The following is a 23,940-nucleotide window of genomic DNA, read 5'->3' on the forward strand; positions in this document are numbered from 1 at the left end:
CGAGCCCCGATAGTCCATGATGTGTAGCAGGAGCTGGTACCGAGCCCCGATAGTCCATGATGTGTAGCAGGAGCTGTATCGAGCCCCGATAGTCAATGATGTGTAGCAGGAGTTGGTATCGAGCCCCGATAGTCCATGATGTGTAGCAGGAGCTGGTATCGAGCCCCGATAGTCCATGATGTGTAGCAGGAGCTGGTATCGAGCCCCGATAGTCCATGATGTGTAGCAGGGGCTGGTATCGAGCCCCGATAGTCAATGATGTGTAACAGGAGTTGGTATCGAACCCCGATAGTCCATGATGTGTAGCAGGAGTTGGTATCGAGCCCCGATAGTCCATGATGTGTAGCAGGAGTTGGTATCGAGCCCCGATAGTCAATGGTGTGTAGCAGGAGCTGGTATCGAGCCCCGATAGTCCATGATGTGTAGCAGGAGCTGGTATCGAGCCCCGATAGTCAATGATGTGTAGCAGCTCGTATCCTAGCAGAGTTCAAACAAAATGGCGTCTGCCCGTCCTTAGAAACGCAATGGGCTGTCTCAGAAACAAATTTGAAAAAAAAACTTCATTATTTTATTTTTTAAAAATCTCAAATGTACATTTTTAAACTTGCATTGTCAGCTTTAAGCTGAATTCTTAACTGCCTTCTACATTAATTAAAGGAACAATTCGGTCTAAGAGAACATTAAAATTTGTACATATATTGGAAACAAACCAGTTCTAATGGAAATTAGATCAGTCGGTTTTACTGTGATATGCCAGAAAAGCCCATGGTGTTGAAATGTGTGTGAAATATTCAAACACCATTACACATTGTGGTCAAAAGTCTTGTATGCCGAACCCTGTCCCTTGCTCGTAAAGTAATGCAACTTTTGTATAGAACTGCTCAAATCGCTCTGACAGTAGTGCGTTTACCTTATTAGGTGAATTGTCTTACCTAAAAATCATTTTATCACCTCCTCAGTGGTTATGTAGTTCATTTGTTTAGCGTGCGTGACTTTGGCTCGGGTAAGGGTACAACGTATACATGTACCTGCTTTATCGTATTGATCAACGATTTGTAATTTCAATGGTATCAATTAAAATACTTTACAATGACGGGGAATTTGTCAATATTTTATGTTATATGTTTCATAAGAAATGTAGAACAATACATTTATGCCATTTTTGCTTCTTGGTTATGTAAAAGAATTAGCCTGAGTGAATTGTCCCTTTAATCAATACCAAACTTGGATTACCTACAATGCAAAAGGTTCTCTAACGTTTTGAATAAAAGGTTAAGTATTATGATGTCAGAATATCCATACCCCCAGGAACTTTAGTTTAGATGTCATTATTTCCTGCTGTTAATTTTATGATTATGAGTTAAATTTCATCGATCTACAATACTTGATGAAACTGGTGCCTTGTATTTTAGTAGTACAGCAATGCATTCCGACAATTACTACCATCATCATCATCATCATCGTCGTCGTCATCGCCATCATCGTCTTCGTCATCATCATCGTCGTCGTCGTCGTCATCATCATCATCATCGTCATCGTCATCATCATCATCATCGTCGTCGTCATCGCCATCATCGTCTTCGTCATCATCGTCTTCGTCATCATCATCGTCGTCGTCGTCGTCATCATCATCATCGTCATCGTCATCATCATCATCATCATCATCATCATCACACATTAGACACGTGGATTTGTAAAAATTACAAAACGCACGTCTTAATCTAAATAGTTGTTAACTCAATCAATGAATGCATTCAATGCAAAGAAGAAGGATTGAAATAATATTTCGTTCGAACACAATTATTTCATACCTTTTACATTCCTTTCCAGCTGCAGTATTAAATGGGTGTGCTTATTTTGTATATTCGGTAAGATGCTTCAGCGATAAAACACTATAAAAGGGCAAGAATTCCACTGAACAATAAAACACAACACGAAATACCGTAGTCTCCCAAAACACGCACCTCGCACTCCACACACACAAGACACCAAACACACCGGATCTCATCCTTAAATGCCCCTGGATGTCGATAGGAGGTAAATACATTTATATAATAAACCAAATACAATTAAACCAAACAATCAAAGACTTATAGGAAAAAACACTTACTACATTGTAAAATAATATCTATTTACAATAGTATTTTATGTAGTAACAAGAGGTGACAGGATAGTGTATGTGAGAGTGTTATATAATATGTTGATCTATATAACACCTATAACTTAGAATGACCATGCTAATTAACTGTGCGACTGTAACACGATCGGGTGATTATTTACCGGGGATATAATTCACCCCGACACCTGTTGATACTCCGAGCACTGATCGAGACATCTGTTCGCGATGGACGGCCAGTGTACGATGTGGCGTTCACGGAGTCGGATGTTAAGTCTCGTGGCGGGTATTACTGTAATAGCATTGGTGTTACAAGTACTGATTCTTTACAGAAGCGATGTCTGTGAGTATACTTAATTACTTTTAAACTGTGAAATTCCTTTCCCATAAAATGCATAAAGCTGACAATGCAAGTAAGTTTAGTAAAGTTTTAACCGTAGATGGTGAGAGCAGCCTGAAATTACCGAGAAGGTGTGTCTACGGTTTACACGGTCTAGTAGTTGATATAACAACGTTTAGGTCATTAGAATAGGTATTTTACACAGGTAAAATAGGATTTATATAGCGATCCTAACGTTCTCAGCATTTGTAAGTGATTTTTAGGGTAAACATGCAATTTGGACGAATTTTAAGCATCGTGATAGTTACAGATCTTGTGTGATTTGGTCGAAATAGAAAATGTATTCAACGCTCGGTTTATACACGTAGTTGATAATGATACAATACATATTGTAAACAAATTGTACATTGGCTATTATAAACGTGTGGACTATTTGACTATATTAGCAGTGTGTATACAGCTCTGTATGCATTTGCTATATAGGCAAGAAGGATGTTGGGAATAGTCTACCCGAGGGTCGCAACATGTTGTAAAACACAAGGCTTGCCGTTTTCACAATATTACAATTATGATATCCCACCATTTTGAAATAAATTCGAAGAAAGATTCGTGTCTGCATATCAATTCTCCGTACATTAAAACTGAAAAAAGTGATATTTTTAACGTAAATCCCGTATATTTTATAGTAAAATCATCCTAGTTTCTGAAATAAATGTCATTAAGAAACTAGTAAGTTAGTTAACGTCAAATGACTGGATTGCTTGGTGGGAAGGCTTTTAGAAATTAAATTAGAATGAAGTCGATTCAACGGCAAATACTTTTGTCTTTTTATATGAATCTTACGTCAGCAACAAACAATATAATATATTGCATGAAATGATCAGTAAAGTAAACAGTAAATGTGTTTCACTCTAGTACGTCTTCAGTTATGGGAGAACCTCCAAAATTGAAATTAATTTAGACGAAGTTTTAAAAGCCATCATTGATGGATTATCTTTGGACCTTTAGGTAATGACATGTCTTTAGAGATTCGTGTAAATCTTGATATAAAATATCAATAATAATTGCAGAACGATGAAAATACAACTTACATGTTTTATAGATAGACATTTCAATAATTTAATAATTTGGCATGCGATACTGTAACCACGGTTTATACGACATATAATATTTCTTGTACGCTATTATGACTTCATTTATAAAGCGATACTTCATTCTTAACTTTTAGCCCATCCTTGCCCCTGTTCACTTTAATATGATAAACTAAACATGAACTTAATCCAGACTTCTTTTTACTAACATCTATACCGCTCCTGAAGGTCTATGGTGACCCCAGACCACGCTCCAATGTTATTGTTCGCTCTAGGTTAAAGTTCTGTCTAATTATTGTCAATCACGTGTTTGAAATTCTTTACATATTAAGATGTGTAGATGAAACGCTTGTCTGAGCATCCTTTGTCCGAATGCAATTGACCAGTGTCCGTTCGTACATTGGGGAAAAGTGACCTTTCTTATACATGTAAACATAGTTTATTTCACTGAAACACTTTACATGTGGATGATATAAGACCTTGAATTCTTGACCAGTCCTTTTCTATATATATATTCTGTCCGAACTACTTAACGCACCATTTGCGCTATTGTTCCACATAGTCCCGTTATGCAATTGAATAATTCGTGTTTTTAGACAACATGGGTATACGTCATAGCTAAGATATACAAATATGGAATGACATTTGTTTGTTCCCCAAAAGGTTGAAAAAATGTACATGTATACACTGTATATCTCGCCAGTTCTTTGAAAATAAATGAAGTTTGAAAAAGTTATTGTCCCATTTACATGGGTTCTATATCATGAATAACTACCTTTTAGAGCGATTTTGAGTGTTACTTATTACTCCCCAATCATTTACTATAGATCAAGAATGGTAGGTGTAACGGAATACCATTTAATACATAAATATACTTCCTCACGAATCAGTATAACACGTGTCTCTGGACGTCTATAGGCCGTCTGTCTTCAACATGTAGTTGTTTTATAATACCGCAGTCATATAATAACAAAAGAAATTTAAAATGTCTGCACGCTTTAATATATTGACGTGGGACGGGACTATTGACGTGGAGCAAAAGTCGAGTAGTTTATACATGTAGTTGTATCTTAGATAAAGTTTGCTATCCTATGATTCAGCGTCTGTTTATAGAATATCACCTTGCAGTATTGAGTATGATGTGATACAGCTGTGGCACCATATTATATACAACACTACAGTAGAGTTAGATATACTAACCGGCCATAAACTCATACGATGTTTCTTTATTGGAAGTATCGATCCCCAAATGGCGACGATGGGATGTACGTTCTTGTGACAATCCAACGTCTAACGTACAGAAGTATTGATTGATTGAAACATCTGTTGTACCCTTTGTGTTGGTTTAACATCGTCAAAGTTGTGTTACATGTGCAGGAATACAATAAGTAACTTTTTATAGCATCAATAAGTTGACGGCGACATCTTGGTATTGATAATCGTTAAACAAAGACACGGGATTAATCGAAATGTTTCGTCACTGACTCGTTCTACAAACGCGCATGCTTTCTCACAACTCCCGCTTTTTGGTTACTTGTCGTGCACTGCAAAGTTTTACCAAGTTTCTTAGGGCTAGGATAGCCGACAACGGACACATTTTATTTTCAAAGTGGGATAGTTACGCTTTTTTCAACATTTTGCTTGCTTACATGAAAATAATACAATTATTGAAATATGACATTTGAAGGGAGAACAAAATGTATGCATTGGATTGTAGAAAACTATAACTTGAATAAAATCCATCGTGTTAGTTTAAACACATTTCAAAACAGATCTTTGTATGTTTTATACATATGTATGTACTTGACCTGTGACAAGTGTTCTTGATTTCCGGCCTCGGAACTGTGAAAGGATACACATTGAAACATTTTAAAGATATTTTCAATGTCGGGAAGAAATGTAGATATTAAGTGAATATATTAATGTATATTATAGCGATTCTACATGTAGGCTATATTTGTAATTGTGATGTATTTTAACAAGCAACAGAAGATATTAGTATTTGGTAGCATATCTATGATATACTGTTAGCAAATTTTCGCAAATTCAAAACCAGGCTTGAAAATATTGCAAATATTAATAAGTGTGACCACGCGATAGATGATCTTATTGTGCAGGTCTGTTTCCGATTTCTCGAAATACTAGCCTTAGTCAACATTGTTCACATAAATTATAAAAGAGCTATATGTGCCATTAATGGGCGAGAATTTTGACGTTATTTTTTTTCTTCAGTAATCTATTGAAAACCATCAGATTTGATGAAATTTGAAAATCATGAAAATTGACAAACATGTTCATGCCTATATTTCCATTATACGTTCAGTTCCCCTTTAATCTATGTTTAACCAAATGGGAAATATATTGCCCCATCTGGGCAAGCGTATGAATATTTTAGTAACGTTTCCGTCGCGTCACCGACAATGAATACGCCTATACATAACGGTCAATAATTTAGTTTTTAAATTCCAATAGTATTATCGTGTTGACAAAACAGTCGCTATTGAAAAATGTCATCGCATAGTTTTCATTTGCTCGCTTGTTTTTAACCGTTTTTGGGTGGAACTTTATTCAGAAGCTGATACTATGGCTTTAGTTGCAAGTTACAACACAGAATTTATACACTGCAAAAATGTTGTTTTTCATGTATTTTGTATATTTAGCTGGATTTGCAGAAATCACTTTACCATTACATTGATAATACTGTAAACATGTAAAATGAAATTGTAGACCACACATTGGTTGCATGGCCTAACCTTATGTACTCATTTCACTGCACTGCAAATGTACTTACTTACTGCCAAAAATCATTTTCAGCGCTTATAAGTACTTGTAAAATTAAAACATATTGATTGTAACTTGTAAGTATTGTAATTTTCAAAATGTTTGTAACATTGGTGATGAATAATGTATTTAAAGCTGTTTTTGATTCGTGAGTATGAAACATAAGGTACATATACAGCAAATGTAACGGTAAGTTTGGACTTGACTCTACTCTTTGTACCGAGAAATCGAAGCTTGCACTAGTGTTATCAGATTTACACTGGTGGTAATAGATCCGATTTGAAGAGAATCTGAGCAAGAGGTTACAGACATTATCAAGCTTTGCAACTCACAAAGGTGTGCCCAGAGTGTATTAATAAAATCTGAAATCTGAAATCATATAAAAGATCCGCCATTTTGTTTCTGCGGAGGTGAAGGTTAGGCTTAGTCTTATACTTAGGTCTGCTTCAAGCACTAACATCGGACTAACTTTTGGCCAGACGTAACTTTCGCCATTAGTAAAACGGATTTTAGTCGGAAAGTTAGTTTAGTCTTGAAGAAAAAAAGAAAAAAAAGCTTAAAGCTATATGTGCCATTAATGGGCGAGACTTTTGGGCCAGACCCACAGGGACCTGGCACGAAAATTTTCAACCATTAGTATACATAAACTCGGCGGTCGGGAAAAACGGACCTTTTTTTTTTAAATCGTTATTATTTTAATAAATGGGTTCTATACAACATTGACGGATATCTTACCTTAAAGAGAAATAATTTATCTTTCCATTGAGTGCTTGATGAACAAAATTGGCCAAGTATTGACGAAGTTATGGCTTGGTGAATCGGGAAATTTACGAAAAATATGCTAGGTAGACATTTCCCTGTCCGGTCGAAATGTCGTCTCGGCTCTAATGGGTACCTCAAAAACCAAGCCAAAATCACAAAATCTACCCTTGTGGTGGTAAACAGTACCCATAACTATGTTCATCCATAATCTCCTTTGGAGGTGTCATGACCCGTACTTTGTAGAAACTCCATTTAAACATCGTGTAGCTCACTTACTTTAACCGTCACCGCCATGTTCATTTTTCTCTCGGAACGCTTCTCGACTTTACATATCGTGACTACATTATGCAAATTATGAAATGTTGTGCTTGTGTGTAAACTCGAGAAGCGTTCCGAAGAACAAATGAACATGGCGGTGACGGTTAAAGTAAGTGAACACGATGTTTAAATGTAGTTTCTACAAAGTACTGGTCTTGACACCTCCAAAGGAGATTGTGGATGAACACGTGCACGGTTATGGGTTCTGTTTACCACCACAGGCGTAGATTTTGTGATTTTGGCCTGGTTCTTGAGGTGCCCATTAGAGCCGAGACGACATTTCGACCGGACAGGGAAATGTCTACCTAGCATATTTTTCGTAAATTTCCCGATTCATCAAGCCATAACTTCGTCAATACTTGGCCAATTTTGTTCATCAAGCACTCAATGGAAAGATAAATGATTTTTCTTTAAGGTAAGATATCCGTCAATGTTGTATAGAACCCATTTGTTAAAATAATAACGGTTTAAAAAAAGATAGGTCCGTTTTTCTCGACCGCCGAGTTCATACCCTTGATACTATAATATATATATAGGGATTCGATTTCGTTTTTATGTTAACCATGCTTGCGCGCCCCATAGAATATATTCTTAGAGGAATTGCTCCATACAAGCATGGTTAACATAAAAACGAAATCCAATCCCTATATTTACACTCACACGACTTTTTAGCTCACCTGGTCCGAAGGACCGAGGTGGGCTTATGGCATACCGCAGCATCCGGCGTCCGTTGTCCGGCGTCCGTCGTCCGTCGTCCGTCAACAATCGACTTCTTCTCCATAACCGCTGGTCGGATTTCAACAAAATTTGACTGGTAGCATCCTTATGGGCTACTAACTGAAAATTGTACAAATGATGGGGCTGATTCCCCGGGGGCCTGAGGGGCGGGGCCAAAAGGGGTCAATTTGGCTATTTCCATATAAACGACTTCTTCTCTGAAACCAAGCATGGGATAGCACCCATAATGCAATGGTAGCATCCTTATAGGGTGGGGATTCAAAATTGTACAAATGATGGGGCTGACCCCCCGGGGGCCTGAGGGGCGGGGTCAAATGGGGTCAATTTGGCTATTTCCATAAAACGACTTCTCTGAAACTAAGCAAGAGATAGCACTCATAATGCAATGATAGTATGGTTATAGGGTAGGGATTCAAAAATTGTACAAATGATGGGGCTGACCCCGGGGGGCCTGAGGGGCGGGGTCAAAAGGGGTCAATTTGGCTATTTCCATATAAACGACTTCTCTGAAACCAAGCAAGGGATAGCACCCATAATGCAATGTTAGCATCCTTATAGGGTGGGGATTCAAAATTGTGCAAATGATAGGGCTGACCCCCCCGGGGGCTTGAGGGGGGGGTCAAAAGGGGTCAATTTGGCTTTTTCCATATAAATGACTTCTCTGCAACTAAGCGTGGTATAGCACCCATAATGAAATGATAGCATCCTTATAGGGTGGGAATCCAAATTATGCAAATGATGGGGCTGACCCCCCGGGGGCCTGAGGGGCAGGGTCAAAAGGGGCCAATTTGGCTATTTCTATATAAACGACTTCTCTGAAATTAAGCATGGTATAGCACCCATAATACAATGGTAGCATTCTTATAGGGTGGGGATTCAAAATTGTGCAAATGATAGGGCTGACCCCCCGGGGGCCTGAGGGGCGGGGTCAAAAGGGGTCAATTTGGCTATTTCCATATAAATGACTTCTTCTCTGCAACTAAGCATGGTATAGCACCCATATTGCAATGGTAGCATCCTTATAGGGTAGGGATTCAAAATTGTGCAAATGATAGGGCTGACCCCCGGGGGCCTGAGGGGTGGGGTCAAAAGTGGCCAATTTCCATATAAATGACTTTTTCTCTGCAACTTAACATGGGATTACGCTCATAATGCAATGGTTACATCCTTATAGGGTTTGGATTCAAAATTTTGCAAATGATGGGGCTGACCCCCCGGGGGCCTGAAGGGTGGGGTCAAAAGGGGTTAATTTAGCTATTTCCATATAAAACGACTTCTTCTCTGCAACTAAGAATGGAAGAGCACTTATATAGGGATTGGATTTCGTTTTTATGTTAACCATGCTTGTATGGAGCAATTCCTCTAAGAATATATTCTATGGGGCGCGTAAGCGCCCATATTGAATATATTCTTAGAGGAATTGCTCCATACAAGCATGGTTAACATAAAAAACGAAATCCAATCCCTATATTTACACTCACACGACTTTTTATTAATATTTTATGCAATAAAATTGTCATTTGAAAGTGACGTAATTATTCAATAAAAGTCGGTCAAAAGTGGGAGGAGCTTACTCAATTGAACAGCGAATGATAACGCTTCACGTAAGGTAGAATTATTCATCCGCGACGACAAAAAAAATTCAATATTTTAGTGTAAAATAAACATGACAAAACAAAGTAAATTTCAGAGATAATTTTATTTAATCAGGTCAGAACTTTAAATAGGTATTCAATTTTGCTTAAAGTTCATATATAGCGTAATAACATAAAGTATTTGTTCACGGCCTCATGTGTGAACTCGGTGACCGTTATTGTGCAGCGAGGCGAGGCTGACGCACGCTTACACACTGGAGTTTTCCGAAGTTGTTTTAAAACACCAGTGTTCAAGTAGCTAAATTTGTTTGAGATTGTCGTCTGACTTGACGATATTACATCCTTCGGAGCCATGTGATTATATAATCTACGCTTAGATCCATCGTCATCTATGGAACAACTTCACTTGTATGTATTTGTGGTGACGCGTAACTGTCAACACGTGGATTACTAGCGGTGCATGTTTTATAATACACATGATTAAATTCTCAAAGAACAAAGACAAGAGGATATGTTTATAACTGACCTCAGCTCTATCAGAGGGTCTCACGCCCGTCCACACCAAAGACTCGATCGTAGGACGAACATAGGCACATAGGTAATGTTTACATTTGACACCCATCATTTTTTAACAAAAATGAAAGCACGTCGGCCCGGTCGGGATATTTTTCCGTTTCTTTATACAATTGTTAATTTAAAAATTGTTTGAATCATATATAAATATATAAAACATGTATATATTGTTTAGATTTTTCCAAAATTCTATGAAAAACAACAAAATACACGTAATGTTGCGTCAAAATGTAAACAAAGCCATGTGTTTCTTTTTTTTTTTAAAGTAGTCCTTTTACGTTGCACAGAACATTTTCATACGCAAGTTCAAAGTTCAATGTTACCATGCAGTTATGGTAAACAAAATCGGCTAGTATTAGAGTATAGTGACCAAGCCTAGCAAGTGTAAATATAATGCAATGGTAGCATCCTTATAGGGTTGGGATTTGACAAATTGTACAAATGATAGGGCTGACCCCCTGGGCCTAAGACGGCAATAGATGTGAGGTCAAAAAGGTCAATTAGGCTACTACTTTCATATAAATTACTTTGTCTCTGAACCTATGTATTGGATAACATATTTGTATGGTATCAATAGCATCATTGTATGGTTGTGATTCAAAAATTAAACTTTGGGAGTCAATTTTGCTTACTTTTCTAATTGTCAGAGTCTTGTGATATAATTACTAACAAAAAACCAGGTGAGCGATACAGGCCCTCTGGGCCTCTTGTTTATTTATATTTTTATGCAATTGAAAGTGACGTAATTATTCAATAAAAGTCGGTCAAAAGTGGGAGGAGCTTACTCAATTGAACAGCGAATGATGATGCTTCACGTAAGGTAGAATTATTCATCCGCGACGACAAAAAAGTTCAATATTTTAGTGTAAAATAAACATGACAAACAAAGTATACTGTTAGTTTTCAAAACAAAAAAATGTATTTGTGGTGACGAGTTCAATGTTACCATGCAGTTATGGTAAACAAAAATCGGCTAGTATTAGCGTATAGTGACCAAGCCTAGCAAGTGTAAATATATATATATATGTATACTGTTAGTTTTAAAAAAGTCGTGCCAGGTCCCTGTGGCCAGACCTAACTTTCGCTCTTTAGTAAAACGTATTTTAGTTTGAAAGTAAGTTTAGTCTTGAAGAAAGTCCCGACTAAGTTTAGATCTAAGTTTACTTTAGGCCGCTTATAGTGAGACGGGGCCGTGGGCTTTGATAACGTGTTTGGACAAGGTGCAATTAGATCTGGGACACATGGTAGTGGTAGTATATCTGGGCTAGTGGTGGCAAATCGGGACTAAAAGTAGGGATCTCAGTTAACAACATTAACTCTGGCCTAATAGACGGCATTCTTCTCGAGAAATGAGATCTTGGTTAGTGTAAACAATTTGAGTGGTTAAAAGTCTTGGGGTATTGGTAACAGACCTAGGCAACTTGGACATTATGATAGAGCGGTCTTGTGTTATTTTGGCTAGAGCTAACCGAGCGGAAATACTAATTGTGGATTGGAACAGACTTTGGACGATCTAGGATATACATTTTGTATGGAGGCAGCTGATCTGGGCTATTATAGTAAAGTATAGTAGTTTTCCAGTACAGGAATGTTCCTCTACACCGGACTCAATATAATATCAGTTAGTATTACAGTTTAATGTACAGTTTATTATGTAGATATGGTCGTCCTATAGTTATATATAATATCACATTTACACAAGAATGTATCCAGTGTATTTTAAAGGTATTTATTTTTGGCGCAGATACTATGTCCTCTTTTAGGCTCTTAACCATTTGATCGATGTTATTGTAATGCTATTTCTCTTCTGTCGGTCTAGTAATGTGGGAAAACATTTTGGAATGTTGTATCTTCTTTTGGTGGTAGATATAATGCTTCAACAATCGCCTCATTCACTTCATTTTTGGATGCTCATCACCCGGCTATGAACTGTCATCATCGTCAAATATCGACCAATGTGTTATGACGTAAAACAATAAATAGTGACGTGTTGTTTGTAGTATATTAACTTGCTTATAATTAACATCCACCGACGTCAGAAACAATGCATTCAATTAAGGTAAACACACGGCTAAGTAGTAATGAATACGGTTAGTTATCGCGATACCTGCGGTAAGTGGCGATATTGGTCCATTTAAGTTCGTGCTGATTTTGTGGGCTGCCTCAGTCTTCAGTGAGCTTAGGCAGTTATACGAACGCCGGAAATCTTCTAATCTGTTCGGTACAGAAATGTTTTTATATAGATTCTATATGATTACCACTCTGTTATTGTGTAAAATTATACATGTTTGAAGATCCATAGCAAACAGGAAAGCAAATACCTTTATGATTGCCGTATAGCCTTATAAGTATATGAATACATTGATGATAAAATATCGAACAGTAATTTGTTGTATGTTTAAGGCGATGCTCATCATGCTTACTGGAATCTCACATTGGTACTATTGGTAATGAATCCATGATTGAATCATGTGTTTTGTTTATTTATATTTAAACATTCAGTTAACCTTAAAAATCAACTTAAAGACATGATAGGTCTAGATGGCGGAAGAAAGTCGTAAAACCACCGACCTGCAATCAGTACCTGGCAACTGCCTGTCCCATATTGGTTATGATTTCGTAACCCTAATTCAGGGCAGGATGGGGCTAATGGTATTATGTTGGAATACCCACCTCGACTCTCAAGACATTGCAGCTTCGTCGTTAACTACAATGTAATAAGGCTGTATTAAGGACAGGCTGACATTAGTCTGTGAGACAAAGTCTACATATAGTAATAGGCGGAGTCGTGTAGGCGATAAGCCAGTAACTAAATTAATAATCAACCTTTAAAAGGACAAGCTGTTCCATCATAGAACAATGTCCATAGACAATGGTATCATTTCTCATCAGTTGTAACAGTCTCTTTATCAACAAGTTATTCATCGATCAGCGTTATAAATGTTGATCCTATTACTATTGTTGATCTAAGCTGCACCAATTGATCATTATTGTCACGTGATAGGGGAAACGATGAGATCATCACCAGGGTGTGTTAACGTGATAGAGGAAACGATGAGATCATCACCAGGGTGTGTTAACGTGATAGAGGAAACGATGAGATCATCACCAGGGTGTGTTAACGTGATAGAGGAAACGATGAGATCATCACCAGGGCGTGTTAACGTGACAGAGGAAACGATGAGATCATCACCAGGGTGTGTTAACGTGATAGAGGAAACGATGAGATCATCACCAGGGTGTGTTAACGTGATAGAGGAACGAGATCATCACCAGGGTGTGTTAACGTGATAGAGGAAACGATGAGATCATCACCAGGGTGTGTTAACGTGATAGAGGAATCGATGAGATCATCACCAGGGTGTGTTAACGTGATAGAGGAAACGATGAGATCATCACCAGGGTGTGCTAAAGTGATAGAGGAAACGATGAGATCATCACCAGGGTGTGTTAACGTGATAGAGGAAACGATGAGATCATCACCAGGGTGTGTTAAAGTGATAGAGGAATCGATGAGATCATCACCAGGGTGTGTTAAAGTGATAGAGGAAACGAGATCATCACCAGGGTGTTAACGTGATAGAGGAAACGATGAGATCATCACCAGGGTGTGTTAACGTGATAGAGGGAACGAGATCATCACCAGGGTGTGTTAACGTGATAGAGGAAACGATGAGATCATCACCAGGGTGTGTTAACGTGATAGAGGAAACGATGAGATCATCACCAGGGTGTGTTAACGTGATAGAGGAAACGATGAGATTATCACCAGGGTGTGTTAACGTGATAGAGGAAACGATGAGATCATCACCAGGGTGTGTTAACGAGATACATCACATGTAGAGGAAACGATGAGATCATCACCAGGGTGTGTTAACGTGATAGAGGAAACGATGAGATCATCACCAGGGTGTGTTAACGTGAAAGAGGAAACGATGAAATCATCACCAGGGTGTGTTAACGTGATAGAGGAAACGATGAGATCATCACCAGGGTGTGTTAACGTGATAGAGGAAACGATGAGATCATCACCAGGGTGTGTTAACGTGATAGAGGAAACGATGAGATCATCACCAGGTTGTGTTAAAGTGATAGAGGAAACGATGAGATCATCACCAGGGTGTGTTAATGTGATAGAGGAAACGATGAGATCATCACCAGGGTGTGTTAACGTGATAGAGGAAACGATGAGATCATCACCAGGGTGTGTTAACGTGATAGAGGAAACGATGAGATCATCACCAGGGTGTGTTAACGTGAGAGAGGAAACGATGAGATCATCACCAGGGTGTGTTAACTTGATAGAGGAAACGATGAGATCATCACCAGGGTGTGTTAGCGTGAGAGAGGAAACGATGAGATCATCACCAGGGTGTGTTAAAGTGATAGAGGAAACGATGAGATCATCACCAGGGTGTGTTAACGTGAGAGAGGAAACGATGAGATCATCACCAGGGTGTGATTGCGTCTTTATTATCATTTTTATTATTGCATCAAACAAACTTACTGGTAGCAGTTTTAACTTAGATCTGATATACTGCAATGCATACGTCTGTCCTTCTATGATAATTTGAATAAAAAATATCGATTTATAATTTTTGATAGCAAAACATTTAACACTTAAGACAATAAATAAAGTTGTATAATAATATCAATTTAAACAGACTTGAGCATCAGAACTCCTTCCAGATGGAGCATAATTAGAGTTAGACTCTGTTTAATGTCCTGAAACTTTAGAAATGAAAGCTTCCTTTGATGAATATATTAGTACCGAATAAAACCTTAATGAGGAAATCATGAAATACTATGCTGAGTTCGGTTTGTAATTATTCCAGTGAAACTTTATCACAGGGAAGACAATAAACTTATAATATAGCGTATTGTAATGTCACAGGTATAGGAAACAGTAACATATGATCTAGCTCCTAGGCTTATTGTAATGTCACAAGTATAACAAACAGTAAAATATGGTCTAGCTCCTAGGCTTATTGTAATGTAACAAGTATGGCAAACAGTAAAATATGGTCTAGCTCGTCGGCTTATTTTAATGTCACATGTATGGCAAACAGTAAAATATGGTCTAGCTCGTTAGCTTATTGTAATGTAACAAGTATGGCAAACAGTAAAATATGGTCTAGCTCGTTGGCTTACTTTAATGTCACAAGTATGGCAAACAGTAAAATATGGTCTAGCTCGTCGGCTTATTTCAATGTCATAAGTATGGCAAACAGTAAAATATGGTCTAGCTCGTCGGCTTATTGTAATGTAACAAGTAAGGCAAACAGTAAAATAAGGTCTAGCTCGTCGGCTTATTGTTATATTACAAGTATAGCAAACAGTAAAATATGGTCTAGCTCGTTGGCTTACTTTAATGTCACAAGTATGGCAAACAGTAAAATATGGTCTAGCTCGTCGGCTTATTTCAATGTCATAAGTATGGCAAACAGTAAAATATGGTCTAGCTCGTCGGCTTATTGTAATGTAACAAGTAAGGCAAACAGTAAAATAAGGTCTAGCTCGTCGGCTTATTGTTATATTACAAGTATAGCAAACAGTAAAATATGGTCTAGCTCCTAGGCTTATTGTAATGTAACAAGTATGGCAAACAGTAAAATATGGTCTAGCTCGTCGGCTTATTTTAATGTCACAAGTATGGCAAACAGTAAAATATGGTCTAGCTCGTTAGCTTATTGTAATGTAACAAGTATGGCAAACAGTAAAATATGGTCTAGCTCGTTGGCTTACTTTAATGTCACAACTATGGCAAACAGTAAAATATGGTCTAGCTCGTCGTCTCATTTTAATGTCATAAGTATGGCAAACAGTAAAATATGGTCTAGCTCGTTGGCTTATTGTAATCTCACAAGTAAGGCAAACAGTAAAATATGGTCTAGCTCGTCGGCTTATTGTAATGTAACAAGTAAGGCAAACAGTAAAATAAGATCTAGCTCCTCGGCTTATTGTTATATTACAAGTATAGCAACCAGTAAAATATTATCTAGCTCATCGGCTTATTGTTATGTCACAAGTAATAGCAAACATTTAAATATCATCACTTATTGCAATATCACAGGTACAGAAAACAGTAAAATATGATCTGGCTCCTAGACTTATTGTTATGTCACAAGTAATAGAAAACATTTAAATATCATCACTTATTGCAATATCACAGGTACAGAAAACAGTAAAATATGATCTGGCTCCTAGGCTTATTGTTATGTCACAAGTAAAGCAAACAGTAAAATATTATTTAGCTCCTAGGCTTATTGTAATGTCAAATGTAACGCAAACAGTAAAATATGATCTAGAACCAAGGCTTATTGTTATGTCACAGGTATAGCAAACAGTAAAATATTATCTAGAACCAAGGCTTATTGTAATGTCACAAGAAAAGCAAACAGTAAAATATGATCTAGCTCCTAGGCTTATTGTGATGTCACAAGTATAGCAAACAGTAAAGTATGATCCAGCTCCTAGGCTTATTGTAATATATACAAGTAAAGCAAACAGTAAACTATGATCTAGCTCCTAGGCTTATTGTAATATCTACAAGTAAAGCAAACAGTAAAATATTATTTAGCTCCTCGGCTTATTGTAATGTCACAAGTATGGCAAACAATACAAAATAATATATCTCTCACGCTTATTGTAATGTCACAAGCAAAACAAACAGTGAAATATGATCTACCTCCTTGGCTAATTGTAATGCCACAAGTAAAGCAAACAGTAAAATATGATCTAGAACCAAGGCTTATTGTAATGTCACAATTATAGCAAACAATACAAAATAATATATCTCTCACGCTTATTGTAATGTCACAAGCAAAGCAAACAGTGAAATATGATCTACCTCCTTGGCTAATTGTAATGTCACAAGTAGAGCAAAAATGAAAATAATATATAGCTCCTAGATCAGGTGCAATTGGTTGAGATAACAGGGTAATGATGTCATAAATACAGTTAAAAAATAATTTGGTATCTTAAAAAGATTGTCCTTAGTAAAGGAGTAAAAATGATTAATTAGTTTCATGTATCAACAAAGAAACATTACGACCACATATGTTGTTTCTTTCCAAACAATTTTGGAGATGAAAATGTGATTTTGTATGTTTTTCTGGTTTCAGATTATATATATAATCAAATTCTCTGAGGTGTAAATGATAAAGTGGATCCTATGAGATCGTTATGAAACAGACTTCTTTATTGACAAAAATCGTTACTAAGCTTACGTAAAGGTTTTTGAACTCGAATAAAATCACCTAGCGTTATTTAACTTGAGTCATTTGAAAACTTGGTTACGTTTATATCGTTGAACTGCCCATATACTTAAAATGTAGCACAGACTGACCAAACTGAAATCTTGAGATTCGTTTCTTCTCACATGTGTCATTTTAGACTTGGTTATAGGTATGTCCATTTTATCTTTACTTTTATCCAGACACATATTATAGTAGTTATACAGTAGCAATCATGACTAAATTTCAAAGGAGTGGTTTGTCGATTTCTTGTTTCACTTTGACTGGTTTCATCGTTTACTATGTTTTCTAGAAGTCTTTTCCACTTTCACGATACGGATTACCAAACATTATTTCTACACTTTCTCTACACTATTCTTCAGTTGAAGTATATTTCTTTTTTAGTTCAGACAGGCTTATTACTTTCATCAAGTTTAACAGAATATCACCGGAATTAGGCAATATTTCGAACAGAAAACCTAAAAATAAACCATTTCTCCTCTTTTCAATTTAAATATAACACGTGATTTATGCCTTAATTATTTAAACATAAGTGGTATATTTGTTTCCTTTTGTAGTTTGTTTGAGGTATACCGGTACAGTGTTAGAGAGTACTTGTATTTATTTTTACATTCATATAGATATATTGATACACGTGTAATAATTTCTGACATGTTTATTGGGGCTATAAATGTGTTGATTTTACCTGCAGGTTAGCAACAGAAAAGCATCACTAAAAAAAGCGAATATACGAATACACTAAAATAGGCTATTGGGGAAGTCAAAAATAGGCACATTGGCTATTGTCCAATTTCCATTGCCTTAGCCAATTGTCTTCAAAATCTGGTCATTCATGTTCTTAAAAGTAAAAAATAGGCTAGCGACATTCACAATACAACAAAATGACCCTGCTCAGAGATCTGTTGAGTGGTTAGGTAACGTCAGAGGCTAATAACGATTTCATCTTGGCATTTAAAATGGGTTTATTATGGAAGCTGCTGTATTACCTACTAGCGAGACTGTATTGATATTGGATACCAGTGAAAAGGTAAACTGCTTCATAGTAGAACGATGTCCATCAATTATCCTGACAAGTGGGTTATGTACATTGTAGCAATATGTATTTTATAATTAATTATTGATTAAGGTTATATGTTGATCTCTATTTTGTTTGTATAAGCTGCCGTTTAATTATTCCAAGGCAGCACATGGTTATAAGAACATATAAACGAGATAATTGAGGAAAAGTGGACTTTACTACTATCATTGAAGCCATCGTCCAAACAAACGATTGTTAAATATCATTTTTGTACTCTTGTGCATATACTGATCTCTGAAATGTTTAAAAAATCACTAAAATTTGGGGCTTGGTGATCTCACTTATAAATCCTTGGTTAGCCTTAGTTTCAAACAAGGGGGAGATAACCTAGTAGTATAATTCTGATGGTCTTATCTCACTAACGTATCTTGCGCATAGTACCATGAAACATGTTTATAAGTAAAAGAAAACAATGAATACGATACATGGATTTATGTTGCCTATATTATAAGGCTTTTTAAGTTTTTGTCTAATATATAGTCTATATATTAGGCAAAAGGAAAATAAATAAAAAAGCGTAATAATAAAGACAGGTTTAGCGGACTAGGATATATGAAGCTGATTCATTATAGCACAATTATTTTTGTGAAACTATAACCTATACTACAACACACCAGTAATGCAAAGGAAAGTAAACTCAAATACCACAATAAAGGGTGACCAATATATGAATGAATGAATGAACGAATGAACGAATGAATGAATGAACGAATGAACGAATGAATGAATAGATTAATGAATAAGTTATATATTGGCATGCGGATTTTTCATTGTATACGTCATTTCAAGTTAAATGCGTTCAGGATGTAATCCTAATGTTAAAATTCCAAATACTTCGCATTTAAAAAGTTTCCTTTATGAATTAACAAGTATCAAATGAAGATATTAGGGAAATAAAGATACCACGACACAGCATCGTGTCAAACAAGAGAGTTGGTATACAATATTGTAGTGAGATAATACCAACAGGAAAAAGAGAAAGTAATCTAATCTATAATTTTGCTTTTAGCATACAGTAAAACGTAGACTGGCTCCAGCATCATGAAACATTCTTTGATTTAACTTTATATGTACTTAGCCAATCAATGATGGCTATTTATAACGTTGTTTGTGATTGGCTAAGTCAATACTTAAGGTGATCTGAAGTTAGGAATTCTTCATCTTCTTGTTGCAATCTTTTCTGAAGCCAGCTGTGTGCCATATAAAACCTATAAAGACACTGTTCATTGTCGGTACCATCACTTTGTTAACATGGACAGGTTTTGTACCCCTATTTCAATGTCACTTGAAGGCTTTACCAAGTAACTATGACCATGGTTCAATACCTCTACAGTCCTGACCATGCCGTTGATCTCGTGACAATTTCACTATGACTGACAATGTCTAGAGAAACACTTTTAGACTCCGCCAGAATAGGTTAAAGGGAAAGATAACAAAAAGAGAAAAATAATACCGACTACAGAACATGCATTTATCGAAATTATATTGAAAACTAAATATAGTAACACCTCTTTAACTCCAACTGCTGATGATCCAGTTAATAGTTCGAGGAATATGAGGTATTTAAGTCTTCAGATGTTGGTCTTTGACAGTAAAAAAACCAATAGATATCACATTATGATAAACCAGAAATGTCTTTGACATTTGAACTTCGGTATTTTTGTATCAATTAAGTGTTTTTTACGCAAACAACAGGATTCAATGAAATAAAAATTTGTTCATACATTTGGCCTTGGCTGATCACGTACACGTGCGTGAAACAAGGTGATAAATACAAATAAAGGTTATAATCACAGTGCTAATTAACAATTAACGACCAAAATTGACAACTTAATGTTTGTTTGACTATATTTGCCACATTTCCGTGTTGGTGTAGAGGAGTAATTTTGTTAGGCATGATTAAGCATTATTTGATGATGATTACGATGTGATGTTTACCAAGTGTACTTGACAGTGCTTGATCAAGTCTATGGTATTCGTCAGTATATGATCAAAACCTCACAGAATATTGACTGCTGAGGGGTAGTTGTCTGTTTCTACCTCCCAAATGGTTTGTGAATGAAAAATGCATTTCTTTCGTTATTTGTAAATTTCGTTTCTGCTGTAGAAATATATATTTCTGTCATCTTTTATTTGTAAACTGCACTGCTGCTTTATCATAAAGTTTTTCTATAAATCAACAACAACCGGACCCGATTAATCACGTATAGCTTTCAGAATACAAATTATACCCTAGTATTCTATTATATATGTGATGACTACAACATTATAATCAGTCAGTATTGTCTTATCTCCGGGATGAGATGACTTTCAGACAGAATTATCTAACAATAACTGGCGGTATCAGAGAGGCTACATTGCTGCGGAGTTGGTATTCTGATTTAGTCTCATTTATGTAATATATCTTGCAGTTGCACCGGTTTCATTTTACAGAAAGGCATGTAGTAAAATATCTCCTATAATCATTCCGTAGGATGGAGGACTCGCAGAGGGCAATGATTAAAGGTATTGTTGTTAAGATAAGGGGAATTGATCGGTGCTCTTTTTTATGTAAAAACTTTGACTGTAATCTTCTTCTAACCAACGTCACCGTCGACCTAACCGGTAACAAACAATCCACGTGAAGGCATTAACTTAGAAACGGACAACATGAAGGCTGCTAAACGTAGACATACGAAACATAATCAATTTACTTCTTCTTTTTGTTGACATTAATTGTCAATATTTAATACTTTTACATTTGATCATTTTATTTCGTTATTGTTTACGGAAATTCAATACACATTATAAGCATATCATTCTACATAACATGTACGCAGTTGCAGGTATGCCAGACCGTCAATTTATAGATATTATCAAGATATCATAAAACCATAAACCTTAGCTAATAAAGAGTTAAGCTATCCAGCTCATGTCATATCATCTATACTAAAGTGCATGATTTATCAGCAATTATTTTATAACTCTAGCTTTGCAAATGTCAACTAGCGCAAGTAAACGTATGTCAATTTTATCATTATGCGCTAAGCGTAAGCTATATCTACATTCAAGGCAAATGCTGCGTCTCAAATCGTAAAAGGTCATAGGACCTTCAGCGTCTGACTCGTGGAGGATATATTGGTATATATACAAAATAAATATTTATTCATGTGCAGTATACATCATACACAGAGATAGAAGTAGACTTTGACGTTGTCTAATTCTAAAATCTTGGTGCTGATTTGACATATGAGGAATACTATGAAAGTATACTATAAAAAATAAATAACACAAGATCTATAGGTCTTACAAATCGTGATTTTTATCTCTCCGCTTTCTCCGAAACGGAGGGTTTGTCCATCTATCTGTCCGTCCGTCCGTCTGTCTGTAACACTTCGTTTCTGTGCAATAACTAACAAATGTTAACAGATTTTCTTCAAACTTGGTGACAAGGTTAAATGCCTTAAGGGCTCGGCCAAGTTCGATCGCGACTGTCAATGGACCTTATTTAGCGGAGTTATGGCCCTTTGAATTACTAAAAACGTCACTTTCTGACATTTACGTGCAATAAGTGTAACAAATGTAAACCGATTTTCTTCAAACTTAGTAACAAGGTTAAATGCCTTAAGGACTCGGCCAAGTTCGATCGCGACTTTCAAAGGACCTTATTTAGCGGAATTATGGTCCTTTGCTTAAATAAAGAAGTCAGTTGCTGCAACTTCCGGACAATAACTGTAATAAATATTAACCGATTTTCTTCAAACTTGGTAACAAGGTTGAATGCCTTAAGTGCCTGGCTAGGTTCGATCAACTCTTTCAGCGGGTGTTATTTTTCAGAGTTATGGCCCTTTTATTACTACAAATGTCATTTTTCTGCAGTTTCTGTGTAATAACTAACAAATGTTAAAACTGATATTGTTAAATCTTGGTAACAAAGTTAAATGCCTAAAGGGCTTAGCCAAGTTTGATCGCTACTTTTGGCAGATCTTAATTAGCAGAGTTATGATCCTTTGATTTAATAAAAAAAGTCATTTTCTGCCACTTCTGTACAATAACTGTAATACATATTAACCGATTTTCTTCAAACTTGGTAACAAAGTAAGGGCTCGGCCAAGTTGGATCGCCATTTGCGACGGACCTTATTTAGCAGAGTTATAGTCCTTTGATTTAATGAAAAAAAATCATTTTCTGCATATTAACCGATTTTCTTCAAACTTGGTAACGAGGTCAAATTGCCTTAAGGGCTTGGCCAAGTTCGGTTGCTTTATATAGTAGAGTTATGGCCCTTTGATGTACTAAAAACGTAATTTTCTGCCATTCCCTGTGCAATAGTCGTAACAAATGTAAACCGATTTTCTTAAAAGTAAGTATAGAAGTTAAATGCCTTAAGAGCTCAGCCAAGTTTAATAGTCACTTTCAGCGGACATTATTTTACACATCTTACTTCCGAATAAGACTTCAGTTCATTTTTTCATGTTTCAACCAAGGTTAAACCTAACCTCAATCATGTTTACCTACAATATATATGTCCTGAAAGCGGGGGATTAAATTACATGAATTTGCTTGTAATTGTAGCAGTAAGTTGGAAATAATTAATAACACACATTGAGGAAACATCAAGTCAAAATGTAAAGTTAAAAAAAACCTTATGTCATAATGTATACAACCACTCAATGCGAACCTCCGTCATTCTGTAAATTGAATTGTATCTTGAGCTTTCTCTCTTTAGATTCAATCAACATTTTATAATAAAAAAATGTTTACCTCTATAAAACTGCTCTTGATTTATAGCATTTTAATCTATGTTTGAGAGATATCAACAGAATCTTGATTATAAAATGCAAATGTTTGTTAAATAATTTTTGTTTGAACATTGTGTCACTAACATACTTCGAACATTCTCGATGAATAATGAGGAGCTACTTAAGAAATATCGCCAGGTAAATCTCACCTGACCCGAAACTGACCTGAAAATGTATTGTAATTGAGTGATGAATGGTATTGACTATGATTACGATCCTTCGCTCTAGGAGTACTAGAATGACGTATAATGTACATCACCGTGTGTCAAATGTAGTATAGAAGAGATGTGTAATGATTGTAGCATATCAGGAATAAATTTTTGATTTTTGGTTATATTCATGTATGAATTTTACCGTAGAGAGTTAGAGGAACAACTGTCCGCAGTATGAGTCACCATGTAGTTGTTAGTACAGATTTACGTTTATAAGTACGATGAGATATATGAGATATAAGAAGGAATAGGGAGATTACTTCCAGTTACAGAAGTAGCTGTATGTAAGGCAAAGACCA

At 36.2% G+C, this 23,940-nt stretch overlaps 1 protein-coding gene across 1 annotated transcript in view; it reads left to right on the forward strand.

Annotated features, from left to right (window-relative positions):
• The first annotated feature begins 2,327 nt into the window (after positions 1-2,327).
• Positions 2,328-23,940, forward strand: part of LOC138329236 (alpha-1,3-mannosyl-glycoprotein 4-beta-N-acetylglucosaminyltransferase C-like) — a 40,559-nt gene continuing 18,946 nt past the window's right edge. Inside the window, exon 1 of the mRNA XM_069276070.1 lies at positions 2,328-2,459. Within this exon, the coding sequence (XP_069132171.1) occupies positions 2,345-2,459 (115 nt within the window). The 5' untranslated portion in view covers positions 2,328-2,344. The remainder of the gene's footprint in view (positions 2,460-23,940) is intronic.

The sequence above is a fragment of the Argopecten irradians genome, chromosome 8 (assembly GCF_041381155.1).
Source record: "Argopecten irradians isolate NY chromosome 8, Ai_NY, whole genome shotgun sequence".
Lineage (NCBI taxonomy): Eukaryota > Metazoa > Mollusca > Bivalvia > Pectinida > Pectinidae > Argopecten > Argopecten irradians.